Here is a 24,441-nt window from a genome sequence, read left to right on the forward strand (position 1 = left end):
CCCACAGTACCCTGGTAAGACTTCTCACCCTCTCCCAGAGTGAGTGCACCTCCAAGTCACTGTGTAGTTGCAAGGACTACTAAAAGGGGAGCAATAAACTACTCATAGCATGAGCTCAGCACTTGAGAGTGAAAGCCAGCATTCCAGGGGCACACTCTCAGGACTCCAGCTAGGGAGACTAAGGCAGGAATGACTGGAGTACAAGACCAACCCACACTACAATATGAGGCCCTATCAGTGCTGTCTTTGTTCTTAACATTCTTTGGGAGTGTGGACAGCAGGCACACAGGCCTTTGCACAGTATTCCCAGGACACACCCCTATGTGAAACCAGGACTCGGCCCACTCACCCACACGCATTTGGAGAGCAAACTCAGAAACCCTGTGGGAAAGGACAAGCAGCATCATATGTCTTCACTCCTGCAGATGGGACCTCAATCTCACTCTGACCCATATACCAGGCACAGAGAGTATGTCATGGGTGGGAGGCAAGGAGAAGCCGCAGAGCACACCGAAGAAGAAAAAAACAAAAAAAAAAACTTAAGATGTGAAAGTGGCAAAATAAAACACTATGGAAACCCCAAACACTCCTGGGAATAATGTAGATGATGTGTTGCCATGGCAACCGGAGGCTGAATTATTCAGCAGTAGAATGTGGAAGGTCCTACCGTGGTACACAGGCTGAGGGGCTAATTAGCTGGTTCCCGCAGGGAAGACACGGAGACAACAGAAGCCACATTCAACCACCTCTGACCTGCACCTCAGACTCACAGCCTCCTGCTCTCTGGGTCTAATTCTGGGATCTCTTTCCATTTTCAGATGTAGTGACAAGAAATGGAGAAGCTACTGCATTACATCCTAGAGTCTAAAATTAGTTCCCGGTTCTGTGAGCGAAGGGGAATCCCGGTCCTACAGCCTTTGTCTCCCGTACCTCTTAGACATTCCCAAACTAAGTAGCTCCACAGCTTCCAAGACCAGCCTTTGCAGCTAAAATGCTTGCAGGGGACTGGCAGCCCCACCCTCCATGGTCCCACTCCTGTAGGTGCTATGTAGCCCTCCCTCTGCAGGTGACCCACAGCCCCACCCTCTAGGACCCAACCCAGGCAGTCCTATGTTCTCAAAGTGTGCTACAGCCCCACCCCCCATAGCTGGACTGCTCTGCAGTCCTCCTCTCTGTAGTCTAAGATGGGACAGTTCCTCTCTGGCCTGACCCATGGCACAATCCATCTTCACCCAGGATGAAGACCACCTGGTTGCCTAGTAACCGTCACCTCGTGGACCTCATAGAGTGTAGGAATCCATTGCTTGTTCTTGTGGGCCACAGCCAGACTCTGAGGCAGGAGGAGGGCCTGACCCCAAACGCGATGGAGTGTGGAAGGTTGCCAGGGTATTTCTCGCCCTGAGGCAGATAGCACGTGGTGCACACTCTACCCCTAGAGTTTGACACTGTATGTACACATTTACACAAGCACAGCTTCTCCCAAAAGACTTGGTGATCTAGCAAAGCTGGACCCTCCCTCTGTGACCCTTCCCTTCTTCACACATCTCTCTTGACTCATTCAGACCACTGGTTCACCATGGGTATTTTGGTGATATCTGGAGAATGTTCTGATTGTCCTGGGGAGCATGACAGGTAGAGGTCAGGGATGCTGCAGAGCCACAGGCACACAGGCGACCCCATGCAATGCCAAGGGTGAGTGGCCCCACCTGCAGAAGGAGCCCCCACCGTGAGCCCTGCAAGGAGCTGCGGGAGGCAAGCCTCGGCGGCTGGGACGAAGCCTCTGTGTTGGTCTGCATCTGGTCACTTACTTGGATAGCTTCATCTCTATCTGCTGTCGGATCTCCTGTCTCTCCTCATCAGTCCTCCTGGGGAAGATGTTCCGGTCCTCTAGCTCCTGCTTGCTCGGCCGGTTCCTCAGCTTCACCGCCAGCAGCTCCTTCTTGCACTTCCTTGGCAATGTTCCTGTGAGAGCCATGAGGATGAGAAATGGGTCTTAGAGGAGTGGCTTCCTGCAGCCTTCTGTGGATGGGGTCAGGGGTTGGATCCGGGGGTGGGGGGAAGAGATGAAAGTGGACAGCAGGCACACAGGCCTTTGCACAGTATTCCCAGGACACATCCCTATGTGAAACCAGGACTCATCAGGCAATGCAGGGGCATGATGTTACACAATGGGCCACTAGCCTCCCCTCTCCCGCAATTTACATGACCCACAGAAGGTCTCATACTCCCCAAGTGTCCAGGAACCAGGCACTCAGATGACCGTGTCCCACACTGGCTTTCAGAGCCACCTGCATGAATTACAGCGTGAGTCTACCTGTAGTGGTTTAGACTCCAGCCCCAGGTAGCACTGACCTCTCGCCCCAGTGCCTTCCACTTTCTAAATACATATATGTGCTTTCAGTACCTAGAACATGCCACCCCGAGGCTCTTCTCCCTGCCCTGCCCTGCTGCGTCAGGGTCTCCATCATGATCCAGGCACAGTCTTACTTGACTGACTCTGTTAATTACTTGGCATTATCTGCCTCCTCCTCTAGAGTTTGTTTCAATGGCAGCCACCCTCCCTGGAGATACCTGTGGACAGGAGAGTCAGTCATGGAAGAATGTGGCAAGCGGATGCATGACCAGGCTGCCTCTGGGTCTGCCTGGCTGATCTGCATCTTAACATTTGTGCACGTGCATGCACACCATAAACATCACTTGAGAAATAAGAAGAGAGAGAGAGAGAGAGAGAGAGAGAGAGAGAGAGAGAGAGAAGCCCCTGAGACAGAGCCCACCCCCACTGTGCAGCAGAAACACAGAACAATCGAAAATATAGAATGCAGTCCTCACGAGGAATTTGGGAGATGAAACAGAATAGCAGAGCTCTGCTGAGCTCTGAATTTCTAATGGGAAGCTGTTCATCACATGCCTTACAGAGAAGAAACATAAAAAGGTCACTGCAAGTGGCTGGGGCACAGACTCCAGCCTCAGGCTGCTTTACTGGCTTTCTAAGTGACGGTGTCCTGGGTCTGAGGACTCAGAGTCTGAAGAAGACACACACACACACACACACACACACACACACACACACACACACACGTGCCCATGCACAGAGAGTCAGTTGGTGTTTCTGAAAGCTGTGGTGCCTTAATGAACTTAGGACATTAGGATCTAGGGAGGAATCCCTCGTGAATGCCGAGGGCTGGCCCCTGGCAAGGGAAAGATAGCTGCTCTCTGGACATTGCAGCATGCTCAACCACAGGAGTCCACTGGCTGCGGCATCCTCACAGTTAGGTGAGTCTTAAAGTCACTGTGAATGCCTCAGGGTCATGACTACAAACTCGGTCAGGTCCGCTCTTAACTGAGAGATCCTCTCACTGGTACCTCTGGTCAGGAATGAAAATTTTCCCTACATGAGATCTTTGTGAATTAATTCTCATCTCTGTATTCCCAGTCTCAGGTCCACCACAGGACACACAGTAAGGCCACAGCAAGAACTTCTGGGATGTCTTCAGCAAGGTCCAGCCTGGAGGCTATGGCGTCACTACTCAGCATTCAAGCAGCAATAGCAATTAAAGGAAGATTCCAGGGAAAAAGTCTACAATGACCACTTTGAGTAGGCCTTCTGCCCGACAGAATCAGTCCTGAGGAGCATGTATCTGGCAAACGGTCTACCAGAGCGCAAGAAGTGAAGGCTGAAAAGCAAGATAAGACTTCCTGTTCCTCCAGCTCCAAGGACTCTCAGAGGACCATACTTCTTCCTAGTATCTGATCTTTGATCTAGAATAGGAGCCAGGCCCCCAACAACAAATCAGACACGCAATAGGGAACAGACAGGGTTCTATCATGTTCTGTAGAACATCTGTATAGCCTGTTGTAGACAGGACTCTCTCTCACACACACATTGATAGTGATTTGTTTCCTCTGAGCTAACCTCTCACCCAGATGGTGCCTTGGGAGGAATTTGAGGCTCCTAGGCCTCAGGAGTGTGACAGAGAACAGCAGTAATAAATGCAAGAGGCAATGGGGAGAGAAACTCAACACTTTCATATCAGAGATAAAGTTAGCCATCCATCCAGGGATGACTGATGGATGGACAGCCTTAGTTCCCAATCAGCATTCTAACTGGTGGGGGTGGGGTAGTCCTCCGCTCTGCAATGTTGACACCCTGTCACCCGATGCTGAATAAAGCACAGCTTACAGATTCGGTGCCTGCCTCTGCTTCCTGCCATGAGAGGAAGCATAGACCCTGCTATCCTAGCTGCACAAGAACACAAGCTGAGGCTTCTGTCAGTCTTATTTATGAAAGTATGAAATTAAATACACTATAGACACCCAAGGAGGTGGGTAGGAGGCTTCTGTGGCTGGACACCTGTTAACTCATGGTACCTTCCACAGGTAGGAATCTGTATTCCTCTATACCTATTCAACATGGCAGAGCTCATGTGTACTGGATAGTTTGATGTCGACTTAACATAAGCTAGAGTCATCAGAGAGGAGAAAGCCTCAATTGAGAAAATGCCTCCATAAGTTCAGACTGCAGGCAAGCCTTTGGGGTATTTTCTTAATTAGTGATCGCCAGGGGAAGGCCTCGCCCACTGTGGGTGGATCCATCCCCTGGGCTGGTGGTCTTGGGTTCTATAAGAAAGCAAATTGTGCAAGCCATGGGGAGCAAGTCAGTAAGCAGCACCCCTCATGGCCTCAGCATCAGCTCTTGCCTCCAGGTTCCTGGTCTGACTTTGTTCTCCGATGAACAGGGATATGGAAGTGTAAGCCAAGTAAACCCTTTCCTCCCCGAGTTGGTCATGGTGTTTCATCACAGCAATAGAAACCAGAACTAAGAGAACATGTCACTGAGACAGGAAGCATTCATGACATCACTAAGGAAAAAAAAGAAATACATTATAATGAAGATTCATGAGCATGGGCCTGATTTTGTAACTATTCATAATTTCATAATAGACTGAGGGCAAGAATTATTTTACTCACTCATTCTGGTTTTCTGTATTGGGGTTTGTTCTGACATAAACAGTTGCCTGGTGTAAGTAAATAAGGGCCTGAGGTGAATGTGTCTCAGGAGGTTTGGTAAAGATGCTGGGGAAAGTTTCTCTTCTGTAACACAAGGAAACCTGGTTTCATTCACAAACTTCCAGAACTGACTTTTTCAGAACTCTCGGAACTAACCTAAAGATTCAGCAATGTAGAAGGGTCTATTCAAGAAACAGAGGAGGAAAGTCTGCGTGTTGGAAAGGACCAGGGAAAGATGGCTCCTTCCTTGAGTACCAGATAGCCTAGCCAGCAGCTGACCACAGCTCAGGGCTGACTGCAGCTCAGAGCTGCACCTGGCTGTCTGCACTCCCAGGTCCCAGCCTCAACAGCCTCCATGATCCACTGCACAGGATGGGGATGGGTTATGGACAACCTCTGCCTCCACCATCCTGCTGTCATGGAGGCTCAGACACCCTCAGTTGCTACCTGCTCTGTCATCCCAGGCTGACCAGCCCGTGTCCTCCCAACTCTGATAAACCTGCCCCTCTGGTTTATCAGAGCTCATGCAAGTGAGCTCTGGACTCACCCCTTTTCATCTCCGTCTGCTCAATTCATGTGACATATGACACTCAAGAACAGAAAAGGGAAGAGAGACCATGAGGACACCAGCATCTACTTCGGTCCACCATAAGTGGACTGGATTCTCTTTTCACCCCCAAGGAACGGCAACAGCAAGGAAAAAAAAAAAACAGACAAAGTATAAGAATAGTTTTCGGATGCTGAAAATAAGCAGCAATGGAAGGAAAGCTGGAGGGATCAGAACGGAATGAGGTACTCCATACCTTCCTCTGCCTCTGGAGGCTAAGGAGCAACTGCTGAGGGTTCCTTACATCCTAACATTCAAGCCTAAGAATCGGCTTCTAGCCCTGTGCCTGCACCTGTGCCTGAGTGTATAAAAGGTATGTCTACCTTGGCATGGATGTAAGCTGTTGGAACCCTGCCAGAGCACAGGGACATGAGTTCCAGGCCAAAAGGGAAACCCTGGCCTGCCACAGCACCCACACTCCTCACCCTGACACTCGTGAGTCATGGTGTACCTTTCCTGCACCTGCCTCACTCCCGGTGCCCAAGGGCAACAATAGGGAGGAAAAGAGCAGCTGCAGGGGCCTCGAGGGCAGCAGGTGTGCTCCACGGACGTCCTCACCCGCAGAGCCTTCTGGGTGTCCCTTGTGAGAAGAGCCAGTTGTACATCGACTCAGTGGAGAGAGATGGGTCGAGGGAGCTCAGCAGTGGTGCAGGGTCATGCTGCAGAGAATACGACAGATGAACCCTCTAGGGAAGGTGCCTCTGTACCCAAAACAAAAGTGAGTTCAAGTCCAGACTGAGCTGTACCATGAATTCAAGGCCAGCCTGGACTACATATGACACTACCAGGAAAGAATAGAAATGGAAAATGAGGCCATGGGAACAGCAACATCTCCTTCTGCTCAATGTGTGTGGACTGGGTTCTCTTTTCACTGCAAGGAAAAGTAGAACTCAACATATAAGAGTGATCTTCAGATGCTGAAAATAAGCAGCAATGGGGGAGGCTGAGAGTTGAATGAGGCACGCCCTGGAGTATAGCAAATGCCTTCGAATGGATGCTGGGCTGTGACTTAAGGGGCCCAGAAACAGCCCCAGGAACTGAGTAGAGAAGATGAAGCAGAGAGGCCCAAAGGGCCTACAGCTGGAGTTGTGGGGACGAACGGCTGGAAAAGCTGAGCAAGAACCACCACTGTGTGCAGACTCCCTTAAGCCTCTAGCTGGCATCTGCCTATGAAAGAGAGCCAGGGAGATTCGGCCCAGTACCTAAGGGTACGAGGAGACCCAGGGCTGTGCCCCATGCCCACCATCAGTCAGGCTGGAACATGCTGTGATTGTCCAAACCCTGGGAAGGGTGCACAGATGGTCCTGATCTTTGGAACGAGCAGTTACCAGCCAGATGGAACTTAGTTCCACTTCTGTCTAAGAAATCGTAAAAACCAGACCAGGATGTGTGAGGCTGTTTCCAAGTAACCGAGCTGTTTCCCAGAATAAAACTCAACAGTTATTTATAGGACTGGAAGAGCATCCGACACCCAAGAAATAGATTCACGATGTGTGTCAGCCAACCGAAACTCCCTACGCCTACAGAGAAGCAGGAGGGGCTGGGCCAAGCTCCAGCAGCACAAAGGACCCCATGTTGAGCTTGTCATCACTGTCACTGACAGTGAGAAGACCTTAGTGGCCTGGAGAGACAGAGAGTCATGCTGTGGCATAATGAAGGGAACCACAGCCACCCAGAAGCAGCATACTCAGGTGGCACTCACTGGAAGGCAACTCCGGCAATTCGGACTCAACACATGCCAAAAATATCTCTTGGGGGGGATGAAGGTAAACACTGTTTCAGAAATTAGGTAGGAAGCGACAAGAATCCACGACTACGAGACATGACAAAAGAAATCCTTTAGGCTTAGGTGATAGGGAAAGGGCTGACTTCAGTTGGAAACCTGAAATCTGAACAAGGAAAGAGGAGGTGTGGAAATGGTGTCTGCAATGCATAGATGAATTCTTATTTAACCCTCCTCAAAGAAATCTGGCTTTTAAAACGTACCTTACTTTTTAATTATGTGTATTTGTATGTGGGTCTATGCAATTTGTGAGCATAGGTCTCTTTGAAGTCTAGAAGATGACATCGGATCCCCTGGAGCTGAGTTACAGGTGGTTGAAAGCTACCAACATGATTACTAGGATCAGACTCCGGTTCTCTGAAAGGGCAGCATATTCTCTTAGCTGCCTAGCTATCCCTCCAACCCAAGAGGACTGACTTTATCAATAATAGCAGCAGAGAGCAGAAAAGAGAAAAAGACACAGTCACTATAAGGCGATTGTCCCAAAGGGACAGCAGCATAATCAGACTTTGGGGTATGGCTCAGTGGGCAGACTGCCTACCCAGCAACCATGAAGCCCTCAGTTCAGTCCCCAGGACTGTGTAAGAGTCAGGCACAGTGGCAACTACCTGCTATCCCAGCACTAGAGAAGCAGAAGAAGGAAAATGGGAGATTCAGGAGTTCAAGGTTACCCTTGGCCATACAGTTAATCTGAGACCAGCCTGGACTACATGAGTACCTATCTCAAAAACAAAAAAGGCTCGAGAGATAGCTCAGCATTAAAAACACTAGTTGCTCTTGAAGAAGAGTTGGGTTTGGCTCCTAGAACCCACAACCCTTTACAACTCCTGTTCCAGGGGATCTGATGACCTCTTCAGAGCTTCTTGGGCTCTTTCATATATGTGGTGCATGTACATATACTCAGGAACACAAACATACATAAAGTATTCTTAAAAAAACACATACCCAGCAGGAACTGTCTCTGACATGAACTCAGTGGCTGGCTCTTTGATCACCTCCTCCTGAGGGGGAGGGCAGCCTTACCAGGCCACAGAGGAAGACAATGCAGTCAGTCCTGATGAGATCTGATAAACTAGGGTTAGATGGAAGGGAAAGAGGACCTCCCTTACCAGTGGACTGGGGAGGGGCATGGGAGGAGATGAGGGAGGAAGGGTGGGATTGGGAGGGGTAAAGGGAGGGGCTACAGCTGGGATACAGAGTGAATAAACTGTAATTAATAAAAATAAATAAATTTTAAAAAAGAAAAAAAACCCACATATCCAAACAGTAAATTTAAATGTGAAAATTCATGTAAATATTCTGTATATATATATTCTGTATATTTATATTCATGTAAATATTCTGTATACTTTAAATTTTAAAAAAATGAGTATGACTGAAAAGCAGGACAAAAGTCTATGCTGCCACATAATAGCCACTAAGAAAGAAGAGGAGAGGCGCCCTATTCTCATCCTAGCCAAAGAAAGCTGAAGAGGGCTATTAACAGGTGGATATTTTCAGTGCAAACACGTTTTTCAGAGATAGGAAGGGCTGCTACATTGTCATAAAGAGATCACTGCACGTGGAGGTCATACAGAGTCTAAACATGATGGACCTTCTTCAGACCTCTTTCTTACATCATTCACAGAAGTAGTAAACACAAACTCGGGCAACAGGGCAGACTCGAACACACCCACCAGCACCACCAGGCTGACACAGAATTCACACACAGAACACCATCAGAGACCATGTTCACGAGCCTCCAAGTACAGGAGCCCTCTGTACCATCACAGATCCTATTCTGGGCCATGGAACAAGTCGACAGATTTCAAAGACCTCAATTCATACAAACCATGTTCTCAGACTAGGGTGGAACAAAACTAGAAACCAAAAAGATCTCTTCAAATATAACCAGACACCAATAAAATGAATATATTTAATTCTGAGAAACCCAAAGTTCCAAGAAGAACTCACAACAGCAAGGCAAAGATTCTGAAACAAATGGAATATATCAAAGTGATGCTAAGGGGATGTTTACAGCATTAAGCTCCTTATTAAAAAAGAACTAGCTCAAGCAATTGGCCTCAGACTCTACCTCAATAGCCTAGAAAAAGAACAAAGTGAACCGTAGGGATGGACACAAAGTAATACTAAAGTTCAGAGCAGAAACAAAAGTCAGTGAATGAGAAGATTGGTAAAACTGTAGCCACAATGCTCCCAAAGGAGGAAGAAGGAGAAGGAGAGAGAGAGAGAGAGAGAGAGAGAGAGAGAGAGAGAGAGAGAAGTCATCTGAGTCCGCAATCTTAGAAAGATGTAAGAGGACACTTCCAGTGATTTTATGCTACTAAACTGCCAATTCAGATGACATAAACTAGTGCTAGCCAGTTTTTATGTCAACTTTTATGTCAGCTTCTCGGGGTCATCTGGGAAGAAGAGATATTGAAAAAAGGCCTCCCTTTAGGACTGGCCTGTAGGAGAGCCTTTAGAGCATTTTCTTGATGGGTGATTGATGTGAATGGGCCCAGCCCACTATGGACAGTGCCACTAAAGGGCTGGTGGTCCTAGGCAGTATAAGAAAGCAGGCTGAGAAAGCCATGAGGAGGAAGCCAGTCAGCATCATTCAGCCACGGCCTCTGCTTCAGTTCCTGTCTCCGAGTTCCTGCACTGGCTTTCCTGGATGACAGACTCTAGTCTGTAAGGTGCAATAAACCCTTTCCTCCCCACATTGCTTTTAGTGGACAATGTTTTAATCACAGCAATGGAAAACTAGCTAAAGACATAATTTCTGGAGCAATACAAGTTACCAAAATTCTCTTGAGTGACCTAATCACCTCATTATCTATTAAATAATGATACCAAACTTGGAGGAGCACATGATCACTGATGGTGTTCTTTGTCAGCCTAGAGGTGTTGGCTGTTATCTATTACATAAAAGTAACTTCTAACTGATTTTGTGGGCCGTATTCTCCTGTTTCCCTGATCCCTCTGGCTACTACAGTTCTTCCTCCCCCTTTTCCTCAGGCTTTCCCTGAGCTCCCAGGGGAGGGACCTGGCAAAGATTTCTAATTTGGGATCTCTCTTCACCCAGTATTTGGCTGTGGATCTGCCCCCATCAGCAGCCAGAGGAAGACTCTCTAATGACAACTGGGCTGGGCACTGATTTTTGTGTATAGCAGAATATTACTAGGAATAATTTTATTGGTTTTTTCCCCTATCCTAAGGTCTCTGGGCTATCTAGCCTCTGGTTCCTGGTCATTCAGGCAGCATCAGAGCCTGGGCTGTCTCCCCTGGTGTGGGCCTCAAATTCAAACACTCCCAAAAGTTCTGCACAAGCAAGGCTCAAAGGGTCTCACAGAGACTGAAGAGGAAATCACAGAGCCTGCATGGGACATGTATCCTCTGCATACATGTCATTCTTCTGACACAAACCAAAATCCCTCGTCATGAAGGAAAAGGGAGACTGGGTCGACCAGAGTTGTTAGCTTAGAGTGTTTGTGGGACTCCTAACAGAGGGAGTGGAATGAGGGGGTATAGCTGACTCTTTTGCCTGTTCTGGGGACTTTTTTCCTTCTACTAAGTTGCCTCATTCACCCTCGATAAGAGGGTTGTCCCTCGTCTTATTGTATCGTGCTGTGCTGTGTTCAGTGCATATCCCTAGAAGGCCTGCTCTTCTCTGAAGAGAAATGGAGGAGTACATCTGGGAGAGAAGGGAGAAAACTGGGAGGGATGGATGGAGTGGAAACTGTGGTTAGGATGTAATGTATGAGAAAAAAATACATTTAAAAAGTAACTTGTAGTTTAAAACTTTGTTACACACATGTATGTTTACACATATGCATGCCTACACAGAAAAATGATTTTTAACAAAACATTTCCAGTTAAATATATTGATACTATATAAATGACTTAAGAAAACTGAAGAAATTACTACTTCACAATTCATTCAGTGAAACCAGAATTTACTTTTAAGACCAGAAAACTAAAGACCAACATCTCATAAGAATAATGACATAAAATTTAAAACAACAACAACAACAAAAATGTACCTGGCTCTGAGGAGCAATGGACGGTGTACTGAATTTCTAAAACAAAAAAAACTTAGTATATCTTACGGCTTGTAAAAATGGGGCCTCCATACATGTTTACACACAGACCTACATGAACCTGAACATCTGTGCACATACACATACACGAACACTCATACCAAATAAAAAAGGGACTAAATGCTACCCGGGTCCACATCTTACTTAGATGTGATAACCAAGGTGTGTGGTGTTCTCAGCTAGAGAAGCAACAGGGCAGAGGAACAGGAAGCAATGTCCGGGAGTTGAATCTCAACCCCACATGTAGAGTCAACTAACTGTTGCTAAGTGTGCAAGAGTATTGCAAGGAAGAAATGTCTTTTCAACGAATGGCACAGATCCGGTGGATAATTATTTTTTAAATGACCTTTGATTCATCAATCGTACCGTGCATTATAGCTAAATATATGCCACAGACACAAACTTTGGGGAGAAAACAGTTGTGATCAAGATTCTTCTGCACAAACCAAAAGCCGTAGACGTGAAGGAATGAACGGATTGGGTCTATTAGACATGATATTAACCATTCTTCTCAGCAGGGGCATCAGAACGAGAGACTGGCCTGGAAGAGAATGTATGTGAAGTGCGAGGTGGAAAGTCCTGAACGGCTGTCTGAGATGTCCCACGTCTCCCGTGACTTAAGGAAATAAGCAGCCCTGTCTTCAAAGCTGGGGAAAATGTTGGAAGAGACAGAAAATAAGCATGTGAAAAAAAATGTACATTTTAAATCAGTATGGAAACCAAGCCATCTGAGACACTCATGCCCACCCCTACAGTGGCTATATTCACACACTCACGTGAAACACAGCAAAGGGTGTAAAAGGAGCTTGAACTAGCATGGTGTTGGCGGCGACAGGAAATGCATCTTCGAAAACCGCTTTGTCAGAGTGTACATGTTCATGTGCTTACATGTATGTGCGTGCTCAGGAGAATATGCATGCATGTGCATGGAGGCCAGAGGTCAACCTCAAGAGCCTTTCTCAGTCTCTCCCCATCTTACTTTTTGAGCCAGGGTCTCTCATTGAACCTGGAACTCACTGAATGTTCTAGACGATCAAGCTAGCCAGACTCGGGAATCCTCTGTCTCTGCCTTCCCGGAGATTGCAGGCACATGCTGCCACACCCACCACACCCAGCTGTTTTACATGGGTGCTGGGATCAAAACTCAGGTCCTGGAGTGTGCAGGAAGAGCCAGCCCTTTACCCACTCAGCCATCCCAGCCTCTGACCATTTGTTCAACTGATGAACCCCTTCACACAGCCCAGATATTCTATTCTTCCTATTCTATTCCCCCAAAGAAACAGAAGTGCAGACACACAAAGGCTTGCACACAACTCCATGCCACCCAAGTGCCCATCAGCTACAGCTGTACAAAGACTAGAGACTTAGTTAAGTACTCAGCAGTGGAAATGGGCTGCTGATTAATCCACAACCTTCACGTGTCTCAGAAGAACTCAGAAGAAGCCAACTGGAAGCACACTTCCTTTCTGTGCCAGGAATAATCCAGCCCAGGGGAAAAATTAGGCGAGTGCACATGCTCCAGAGAACAAGACTCACTACAGGGCAACAGCACAAATGTGACCAAGTCCCCTGTTCTGCCAACTGGGGTCTTGGAGCCAATCTTACATAGTAGGAACTCTGATGTAAAAATCCTGGCTACAAACACCTAAAAGATGAAGCTCCAGCCTGGGGCTGTTCAGAGGGAAGGCTTGGAGTCCAACCTTACATAATTCACACTAGGAATCGAGATACAGTTGTTGTTTTTTTCCAAATAAGCAAAATACCACAACTTCTAGAGAAAACAGAAGAATATTTTTATGACTTGAGAAGATTTTTCCAGTGTGTTCTAGGCTAGCCCACAGCTATCGGCTCACTGTGATGCTCTCATACACATGCCATTAGGCTTAGTACTCATTTATGACCCTCCACACTACATACTGATTTTTACATACAGATGTGCTACAAGATACAAACAAATGCATAAGCACAGAAGCATGACAGAAATTCCTGGGCATGGGGGATAGATGTCCTGGGAAAGCCAGAGGCAAGCAACGTTACAGAGGGGCACAGAGAGTGGGGTAGGAAGCCATGCTGTCTCAGTTGTGCTGATGATGCACAGACTGTGTGCTTCTTAATGTGGCCAATCGCATCTCACTGAAGTTACATAGAAAGTGACTGGAGACATCCTTGCCCGTAGTTCTGCCAAATAGTGGCAAAACCATAGTTCTGACTTATTTTGTGGACCTCTGTTCAAAGGTTCGTCCATCACCTTCTATCACCTGTGGTCCCTCTCCCTGAGGTCCTGGTGGACACACACAGTCTGTACCCAGCCCGGCATCCCTTCCTGTGTACCTTCTTCCTTGCCTGCTATGCCACAGAAACGTCCTCTCACTTCCTGGAGAATGTCTAGGACCAACTGTTCCTCGTGCTCACAATTCTCCCCGTACAGATGGTCTCTTCTTGAAATACCTCACCTCCCGGGGGTTACCACACTGTGTGGAGTAATTGATTACTCTCAGGCTCATCAAGTAGGTGGTATCCACCACACACCTGCCTTGCTTGGTAGTATGCTTGCTGGGAGCTGGCCATGGGCTCCAAGGGAGAAAAGAACCCTAGCTGTCTTGGCCACGCTTGATCCCCAGGCCTCGAACAAGGCCAGGCACACAGAGGATGCTAAGATGAATTGGCAAGAGGCGTGGATCTAGACCCATCCATCCTTCCCAGATGCCTAGTCTGCTCCCAGCTGCACAGAACAAACACCACCACCACAGCCACCACTAGGACCACACCTGCACCTTATGTAACATGGCCGGCAGCTTCTCTCTAGAGAGAGGAGGGAAGTACTGTGTTAGCCAAGGCTGGTAGGGAGGAAAGGCTCTCCCTGATAGTCCTGTGTGGTGGTGGGGATGGAAGGAGCAAAGAAGAGAGGGGACTGGCCTCACAGGGTCTCATCTGCAAGACGGAAAATCTTGCCCGTGCACCTGTGCCTGGATATGCATTGAATGTGCCCCCTTCTACTCCATGGTGGATAAGCACTGGACCATGGAGAACCCCTGGGCAGGCAGCTGTACCTGAGAGATGGAAGTGGGGAAAGTTCCTTCAAAACTGACACAGAGTGGAAGCATCACTTGTCATCACACAAGGAGCAGACAGGACACATGTTTGCATAGTCACCAAGTGGCCCCCAGTCTTCCTCTCCCCAGGCAGCACTCTTTAAGGTCAGGGGTCCCAAGAGAGCAAGACAGGAAGCAGTTTGTCTGCACGTGGAGCTGCAGCCAGGCCGCTCCCTACTGGCTGGAGGGCTTGCTCCGGCCACTGGAATTAAAGCTGAAGGGAGTGCAGGCATCGGCTCCTCCCCGGGTAGCTAATAAGGACCCTGACACCTTGGACACCAGTGGTGTGCTGGGGAGTGGTCATTTGAGAGCGGAGGTGGCTACCTTCTGCCTCAGGGAAGTGTGCCCTCTGCTCCAGCTATGAAATCCCTGTGAATGTCTTACACGAACAGTGGCTGGGACAAAAGAAGTCTCCTTCCCCAGCACACCTCAGCTCTGGAAGACACTATGGTCCAGGCTGGCCTGGGTACCACTTGCCTGAAGTGCCGCTCCTGGGTGTTTGCTCTGGCAATGATGCCCAAGCAATCGGGAATTTGGGAATTAGAATTTAATTTACTGTGTCTGTGTGCGCAGCTGATTGTGTCTGTGCACTGCATGCATGCCATGCCCTGAGGTGGGGGGGTCAGAGAGGGGTGTCAGACTCCCTGAAAACTGGGATTACAGAAGGTTGTGAGGTGCTGGGAACCAAACCAGGGTCCTCTGGAAGAGCAGCCAGGGCTCGGAACTTCTGAGCCCTATCCAGTGCATCACAGCCCTCTCAAACACCCATATAGACAGCACCTTGTTCCTGGATTCATGAGACTCCAGAAGTGGAGGAAAGTAAATTTCCATCTTTCTTTGTAAATTGCCTGGCATCGTGCGTTCTGTAATAGCAGTGTAGAAGAACAAAGAGGACCTGCTAACCTCAGGTCCTCCATAGCATCTTTCCAAAAATCTACCATTTTTGAACTCTGTATTTAAGCAAAGCAGCTCTCTTGTTGTTGGGGATTGTAAAATCAAGACATCGATCAACTCTGAAAGACACTGAAGAGTCTCTAGAACCTGCAGAGTCAAACATGCAGCTAAGACTTGGTGCTTTCTGCGACCAGACCAGCACATCCATCTCACTGGTGTCCAGCTGTGCTATTTACTCTTCTGGTTGTTGTTTTTAAGATTTATTTTTTGTATTATGAGTGCTCTCCCTGCCTGCCAGAAGAGGGTAGCAGATCGCAATATAGATGAGCCACATGTGGTTGCTGGGAATTGAACTCAGGACCTCTGGAAGAGCAGACGGTGCTCCTAACCACTGAACCGTCTCTCTATCCCCCTGCACAAAAAAAAAAAAAAAAAAAAAAAAAAAAAAAAACCTGTTTAAATTAAACTTATTTATGACTTTTAATCTGTAAGTATGCTATTTGTATACCTATTTTGTAGTTCTATATAGCCAGGGTTGTATAAAAAAATAAATGCTCAAATGAAAAGGAGTTGGAAGTGGAGGGCAGGAAGCCTAGCCCCAGCAGCATCTCTTTGTCACACTTATCACACTTTCATATTTGCATAGAGGCATCTATGAGCCTCTTAGCACCAACTGGACCTCCACAAGCCTCCATCAGCTGTGTGGCAATGTGTGTAAATGCCTTTAACAGGATAAAGACTTCATCATGTAAGTGTTGTCTCATCAGTGAGATGGTGACCTGATAAGAAGCAACGTAAGAGGGGGTTGGAGGGATGGCTCAGGGGTTGAGAGCACCGGCTGCCTCCTGCAGAGGAGTCCGTTCAATTCCCAGCACCTACGTGGTACAACCGCCTGTAAGCCAGTTCCATGAAATCAGGAGCCTGCTTCTGGCCTCGGTGATGCACTTACATACATGAAGACAAATACTCATACAGATAGATAGATAGATAGATAGATAGATAGATGTGAGGGAGGAGAGTGTAGACAAATACTCATACAGATAGATGATAGATAGAGAGATAGATAGATAGATAGATAGATAGATAGATAGATAGATAGATAGAACTAAGGGAGGAGAATTTATTTTGGCTTACAGTTTGGTGGAGCACAGCCATCACTGTGGAAGATGTGGCAGGTGGCAATGGGGCTGTGAATGCAGCATGAGCCTTAGGAAGCTGCTCATATTGCATCCTTAGGGAACAGAGGAGGAGGATGCCTGCTCAGCAGGGATGTCCGCCCCTCCTTCCTGTCCCTTGTATTCAGTCTTTGAAGCCAGCCCACCTTTAGGATGGGTCCTCCTTCTTCAGTTAAGCCTCCTGGGAAACACTTATCTGGGTGAGCCTATGAAGGTGTCTTCTAGAATCACTTCTAGAAGTGATTCTAAACTCAGTCAAGTTGACAATGGGAGATTAACCATTACACCACATACCACATAAGCCTGCTAGCTGTAAAGAGAACCCAATAACTACCTATTAACTGTTAGAAAGCCCCACACAGACACCTATTCAAGGCATACACCGCTCAATAAACATGTGTTAACTTCATAGAGACAACAATAGATTGCTTTACTGCAAAGGCAGAACATCATAAGCCCGGACAATCTCCTCAACCTGTTACCTGCTGCTGCTTTCACACAGAAGACTTCAAATTCCCTAATAAAGCTATTACAATAGAATGGTGCCAATGGAAGAAGATAAGAGCCCAGATAGAGGCCCTTGTGAGGCCAGCTGACTCCCCATAAAGGTGCCAGGAGCACAAAATGGAGGAAAAGACATTATCTCTGACAAATGGTGTCCAGGGAAAACGAACATCACACCTGAGCTCTTGCCTCACACCTCTCATCTCACAGTCTAATGAAAATTGATATGAAATGGATAAAAGATGTTAACATTAGACCTGAAACTGCAGAATGATAACAAGAAAACACTAGGTAAATGTCCCACAGCATGATGGGTAAAGACTTCCTGTGTAAGACCAAAAATCCAAGTGCAGAAGAAGGAAAAACACAAAAGAATAGGATGCATCAAATTAAAACTCCTATACATCATTGGAAATGGGCAGGATAATGAGACCACACCACTCGGGACACAGTATGTGCCAGCCCTTCTTTAGATATGAGGCCGATACCTGACTTGCAGAAGAAATTTGCATCAGTAGCAAGAAAAAAATATTCCTCTTTCAAAATGCAGGAAAGGACAGAAATTGGAAATGAGCAAATGAGGGCTGGGGAAATGGCTCAGAAGGAAAAGCACTTGCCACACACGTTTGAGGAATTAAATTCAGATCACCAGCACACGTGCAGAAAACAAGGAGGGAGGATCTGAGAGGCTGCAGGTGAGCCAGTTTGGGTCAACAGGTGAGCCCTCTGCCAACGAAAGACCTCATCTCAAGAGAGGTGGGGAGCAACTGAAGGCCCAACCTCCAGCCTGCAGAGGCACACACACAAGACAGACAGACCACCCCGATGGACAGACAGTCCACTGTCACCACACACAAGAGGCATGCGAGTTACATCACAGGGGATTTCAGCCCTCACCTGCCGGAAATGGCTGGTAGGGAAAAGGCCGGTGACAGTGAGGGTTGGCGAGGATAGGGAGGAAGAAAATCCTTGTACATGGCTGGTACAAGGATCTGGGACCTCACCTCAGAGCAGTAGCCTGAGGCCTCTCAGGAAATGCAAGCTCTGCTATCGCATACCCACACATGCCATTCGTGAGTATGAATCAAAGGAATTAAAACCAGTGTGCCAGGGGCTGGATAGCTCAGCAGTTATGACTGCTCAATGCTCTTCCAGATGACTGAGTTCCCGGTGCCCATGTCCTATAGCTCACAATAGTCTGTAACTCCAGCTCTAGGAAACCCAATAACCTCCTCTGGCCTCATAAGTGGCATATATACACTGACACAAAAATAAAGATATTTAAGACTCAGTGTGTCGGAACCTGTGCCTATGGCAGCTTGGTTCGCTAAAGCTAAAACAGAAGATTGATCTCCGAATGAACAGATAAAGACAGCATGGAATAAACAGAGAACAGAATAGTAATTTGCTTTGGCAAAGGAACTTGACTTCACTATGTACTGTATTGGTGAGCACTGGAGGGCCCCAGGTTGCACAAACCCCACAGGCACAAAGAGGTACCATGTGCTTCCAGTGATGTATGTTAAGCTGTCAAACTCCTGGACGTTTGGGGTGAACTGTGGGGACCTGAGGCTGGAGTGTGGTGAAGGGAGAAGAGATGCAGTTGGAAGAATAAACCTTTTCGGTGATCTTGGGGAAGGAGCTTTAACGTCCTATGCTGTGCACGGGGCCACAATAAGACTCACCAGTCCTCCAAAATGGCGAAAGGGGATTTTTAGATGTCAGCGCTTCCTGCATATGAGAGGCGATGAGCTTGTTTCCTAGCCTGGCTTGATCATTCCGAAATGATCCACTATGGCCAGGCATGGGAACATCACACCATACCAATGCACTGTCTATACAGTTGCCATTTGTCAGCCAGAACAAAGCTAAGGGAAGCGGCTCAGCGGGTAAGGAGTGTTTGCTGTCCAACCAGGAAGACCTGAGTTCAAATCCCCCGGGACTCTGTAAAGAGCAGGACTTGGGCACACACATGCCTGGGCAGTGAGGGGGCAGAGACAAAATGTCACTGCGGCTTGCTGTCTGTCAGGTCCAGTGAGACCTGTCTCAGAGAGTCATAGGGCACACACACCCACGCGCATGCTCCACACACAGAGCCAAAGCCATACATAAAGATTTCTATTCTTAACTGTGGCGGGAGTTCAGGAGTGACTGGTGAACTCGTCGGTTACCCCAGAGACGTGGAGGCAACAGGATATTTATTCACATGGCCCTCAGAAATGCATACACATGTACATGCATGTGTACATGAAGATTCACGGGGCTATGGTCAGACAGTTCACCCAGCTGTGGGGGCTGACAAGCTCAAAGCTCAAAACCAGCCCGAGAGTCTGGGAGCTCAGCAGGGCTCAGTTCACAGGACTGACGGGACTCAGGGAAGCCAGACATTAGCCCTGAGGGTCCCCAAGCACCTTTGTCATCTTCGGACAGCACTGGCATCCCCGAGGGCACCCCCTCCCGCAAGGCCCCCGAGGGCGTGTGCTACACACACCTACAGCACATCTTCACAGCACCCCACGTGCATGTGGTGAGAAAGCTAAAGGGGCCGTCTAGCTAGAGGAGCACACGGGTATTTAGAAAGTTGTCAGCCACAGAGGCAACAGACCACACAGGAACTCTGACCAAGTAAGTAATGGATAAGTAGTGCCAGGTGTCAGCTCTGAAATGAAAACCTTAAGGCGCCACTGACTGGCTGTGACTGGTGTGACTGGCTGGCCACTGAGTCCCACCCTGACGTCTCTGCTGCTTGGTGTCCAGCGAGGACAAACAAAGCTTTGTCTTCCCTCATCCTCACCCAAAACGCCCACCAGCTTGTCCCAGTGATCAGAATCGGAACTGCTGCGGCCCAGCATGTTTGTGTGCGTGCAGCGCCACCTGCTGGCCACAGAGCATGGCTTTCCCAGCCGAGAGCCCCAGCTTGCCAGCAGAGATGATGGTTTTGACATCTGGCAGCCACAGCACCGTGATGAGTTCGGAAGTCTTGAACCATCACAGGAGACCTTTACAGTTTTCTCCATGCAGACAAAACGGGACTCAAACGACACACTCTTTTCACATGTCCACAGAGCACTATGCGGCCAGTGGGTAGGCTATCCTCAGAACCCAAGAACAGTGCTCTCTGTGTAGTGTCTGCCATTCTGTCAAATGGCTGCACCTACTTTTTCTTAGGGGTCTGTCTGCAGTCACACCGCCCTTTGCCCTGATGACCTCTGCAACTTGCTATTTTAACTAAGGGAAATGCTTCTGGCTGGTCCTAATCCTATCTAGTTAGAAACATTGTGTCTTCTCTGTATTGTTTTATTTTCTTACTTCTATGATGAAATACCTGACAAAAAGCAACTTAGGGATTGATTTTGGCTCAAGGTTTGGGAGTACAATCCATCAGAGTGAGGGGAGGCCTGGTGGGAATGAGAGTGAGGCAGCTACTCAGGTGCACCCACAGTCAGGAAGCAGAGGAATGTGAATGTCAGTACTCTGCCTGCTTAGAATCCTCTTCTCCTTTCATCAAGTCCATGCCCTCAGCCTGAGGGATGGCTGACCACGTGGATCTTCTTCCACGTCTCAAGAGTTAAGCTTCTCTGGAAATGCCCTCACAGACTACCCAGGGGTGTGTCTCCTGGGTGATCCCAAATCCTGCCAAACTGTTGATGATCATCGACCCTCAACATTTTCCTGTGTCCCTACTTTATAATTCGCTACGTGGCTGGTGTGTATATGAGTTTGGTCTCGGGGCCTTTGCCTCCTGGGAGTACCTTGGGAAAGCTTATACCTCAGAGCCCACACATCCTGTCACCTGCTCAATGCTCTGCTGTCTACTTGGGGTAGCACCAACTTCACCGACTCCTACTGACCACCACCCAGTGCGAATCCAGTTTCCCATTACAGGCAGCATCACTGAGAGCCGCTGCGCAGCCCGGCTTAGCAGACAGCAGGTGCTGGGAACATGGACCCCGTGTGACGGTAGGTGGGGCAGTCGCAACCACGCTAAGGGATACTGCTGGCATCTCTGCTGAGAGGCCCAACCCTCCCCAGTCACCCGCCTCCCCAAATTACTACGCTGTAGCCTGAGCTTCACAGTCTTCCTGGGACAGTAGTGAAGTTGGCTTTAGCGGGGAAGTCTTCCTGACAGAGTTAGTGCCTTGATAAGACACACGGCAACTGCCTCTCTCTCTGCTGCGCGAGGTTGCCACCTAGGAGTCGGGAGGCCGCTACCTCCAGACATCACATCTTGGATCTCCAGGCACGTCCCTGACATTCTGTTATAGAGGCCAAGCTATGGCAGCATTGATGAAGTTTGGGACCTGCCTCATTGTAGCTGGGAACATGGCTGGGACACCCCCTATGTGTCCTGGCCCTGTAGCTTGTGGGCACAGCTAACTGGGGTGGATGGAGTCTGCGTGCAGAAACAAACGATACAGGGAGCTGAAAAAAAATCCCAGAAAGGTTTGCTCTGTCATTCACCTTTCTGCTGAAACCCTTAGATCCACGTTCCCACCCTCATCTATACTCCCTGGCATCAGGTACAGGCATGATATGACAGACAAGCCCACGTGACTCTAGTCAGGGCTGAAGGGAGAAGAGAAGACAAACACAAAGGACTCCTTCTAGAGATTCAGTTCTTAACCTGTGGGTCCTGTACACCAGGTGTTTACATTAGGACTCATAACAGAAGCAAGATTATAGTTATGAAGTCGCAACAGAATAGCTTCACAGTTGGGGGTCACCACAACATGAAGTAGGGCATAAAAGGGTCACAGTCTTCGGAAGGTTCAGAACTATTGATCTAGGCTCACATTAAGATGGCTTCCTGTGGAATTTGCCTTTCGTTACTGGAGGATCCTCTGAAGGCCCTGCTTTACCCGAGGCTGACCACATATGCCCAGAGTGTCTGTGTCTGTGCAGACATACAGGTGTGTGTGCATGGAAAAGCCTGCATGTGCTAGTGTGCATGCACGGAGCTCTGTACCTAAGGAACATCAAACCGGAGCCCAGGAAGCTTCTCATTACACTGCAGACATCACTCATCCCTCCCGGAAGTCCAGCTACTAGAATATGACCATGGCAAACATCCACGGCACAGACTGTGGCCAGCAAACGGTCTGTGCCTCAGCCATGAAGAAACTCCATTGTTTTCAAATATTAAGTTCTGAGGCAAGGGGCTTGAGAAAGTTTTCCTTGGAGCATCCCTAAGGGACGCCAAGAGTGCATGCGTGTGACAGATGCTGAACCTTGGCTCGGGGGAAGAAGATGAGAAGATACACACAAGACAGGTCCACCTGCTGCCTTCGCTTTCCTGTTTCTATACCACACAGCAGCTGCGATGATGAGAATGGGGTCTCAACTTAAGAGGCTAAAGATAGGACCCAGTAGCTCTGTCTGACCTTGTCTGGAGCCAGAAAGATGGCCTTATGGGAAGTTCCCACTGTGAATAATCGTCCTTTCCAAAGCAATGTGTGTGTGTGTGTGTGTGTGTGTGTGTGTGTGTGTGTGTGCGCGCGCACGTGCATGCGTGCGCTCAAGAGGGCAGACTGGGCCAAGCATAAGGTTCCCAGGTAAAATGGTGCACAGGTGTCTGTCCCTTGGGGGACTTTACTCTTGTGGCTAGGAGTCAAGCTGACATCTCCACATGGCCCACCGCTGCCCTGGAGGAGGAGATGCCCCCCTGGGAGGCTTTCGTTACTTGAGGACCTCCCGTGGCATGCTCCAGGGTGTGCACACTTTCCGAAGCTCACACAGCCACGCCCTGTCCTGAGGGGCAGCAAGGACTATACCACCCACCCACAGCAAAGGCGCTGCTGAGCGAAGGAGGAGTTGGCAGCCATCCAGCCCATCACTGCTGTTTGAAGAGAAGGGCTCCAGAGCAGGGAGCTTCGGGACGTTCCACCTTCTCTTTAAATGGCAGTGGTCTGCAGGAAGAGTGTGAGATTCCTGCCTCCTCGATGTCAGTGAAAGGGGGGCTGTAGTCCATGACATCTCTAGCCCCGGTCCTTAGGGCAGGAGTTGCTTAGACCTGGAGAATGCAGATCTGGACTCCAAGACCCCATCTCCTCAGGTTTTAAAATCAGAATGTACACCGTGGCCATATGCACATCACCTCCATGCCTTTGGCTAGGTCATGCTGAGGGTGTCACTTCAAGCTCACTCACAGCTCCATAACTGATGTATTGCCAAAAGGCCCTGAAACGAACATCCAGCCTTCCAGATAAAAGTTCACCCCGTGTCTTTGGAGTCTTTGCTGGGCCTTGCACCCCAAGGGAAGGGCCCACTTTCCAAGGAAAAGCACCCCTCTGTCTCTAGTTGCAGGCCTTCTACTTGGCTCCTTCCCAGCTAGCAGAAAATTGTCAGCTTCTGTGTGGCCGTGGGTGACACAGCACTGGCTGATGTCCCTCCCCCGGCCATCGCCCTCCTTACCGGAGATGACAGAGTCATTGAGTGCCTCCTCATCCTGATACAGAAGCAAGTCATCCTTGAGCTCGGAGCTCAGCATCAGGTTCTCCTTGTTCTCCTCCGAGTCTTTGGCGACAGTCCGCTTGTTCTCTGAGGCCCCGTCAAAGAGCTCCACGCCTCCTCCCTCTCCTTGCCCCGCTCCATGCTGGATGTCCTGGACAGACGCACATCCATCCGCTTCTTTGGAGACCCTCTGCCTTCCCGTCCTTGAAAACTAAATAGGAAAGATGGTTCATGTTACACGCCCCCATTTTGCTGGAAACCAACAGGAACCAGAGAAGTAGACCTGGCGGGCACTCCAGTGCTGGTGGCCCTGAATGGTTTCTCAGCTTGGTCCTGGCACCTTGTATGGAGAGCTTTGAAGGGAACCTGGGACTTTGGCTCTGCATTGTGCCCTGTCTGAATGCAGAGGATGTGTGTTAAATAAATTTTGCCAGCCTGGGTAGTTCAACCATTCAGACCAAAGGCTTCAGAGACCTGAGAGAGACGTTGTGTCCCTCCAATATGACACCAAACTAGCATGTGCTTTGCGTGCTGCCTCTCCTCCAGCAAGCTCCCTTTCCCCTCACACCACCCATAAGCCATCAAAATCAAGGGAGCTGGGGGTACATGGCACCCTGTGTTCTCATCCTTAGATCCTCAAGCCCTTTGGAGTCATAAACTAAGAACAGCCCCTTCTCCCAACTACTCCCTCCCAGGAAGCCCCCAACTCCCACCTGAGGGACCATGCAGGGAGTCTCCTGGTTGGGTTTCCATGTGAACATCCCCTGTCCTAAGAAAGTCAAGATGGCTCCAAGGGAACAGGAAACCCAGCCCAGGCTCTGGGTGACTACACAAGTGCGGGGTGGGG

General features: G+C 48.7%; 1 protein-coding gene across 1 annotated transcript in view; it reads right to left on the reverse strand.

Moving 5' to 3' along the window:
• Positions 1 to 24,441, reverse strand: part of Phactr3 (phosphatase and actin regulator 3) — a 190,503-nt gene that overhangs the window by 31,050 nt on the left and 135,012 nt on the right. The window contains 3 exon segments of the mRNA XM_060382745.1: positions 1,809 to 1,962; positions 23,556 to 23,697; positions 23,700 to 23,805. Of these exon segments, the coding sequence (XP_060238728.1) occupies positions 1,809 to 1,962; positions 23,556 to 23,697; positions 23,700 to 23,805 (402 nt within the window).

Source organism: Meriones unguiculatus, chromosome 4 (assembly GCF_030254825.1).
Source record: "Meriones unguiculatus strain TT.TT164.6M chromosome 4, Bangor_MerUng_6.1, whole genome shotgun sequence".
In the NCBI taxonomy this organism is placed as follows: domain Eukaryota; kingdom Metazoa; phylum Chordata; class Mammalia; order Rodentia; family Muridae; genus Meriones; species Meriones unguiculatus.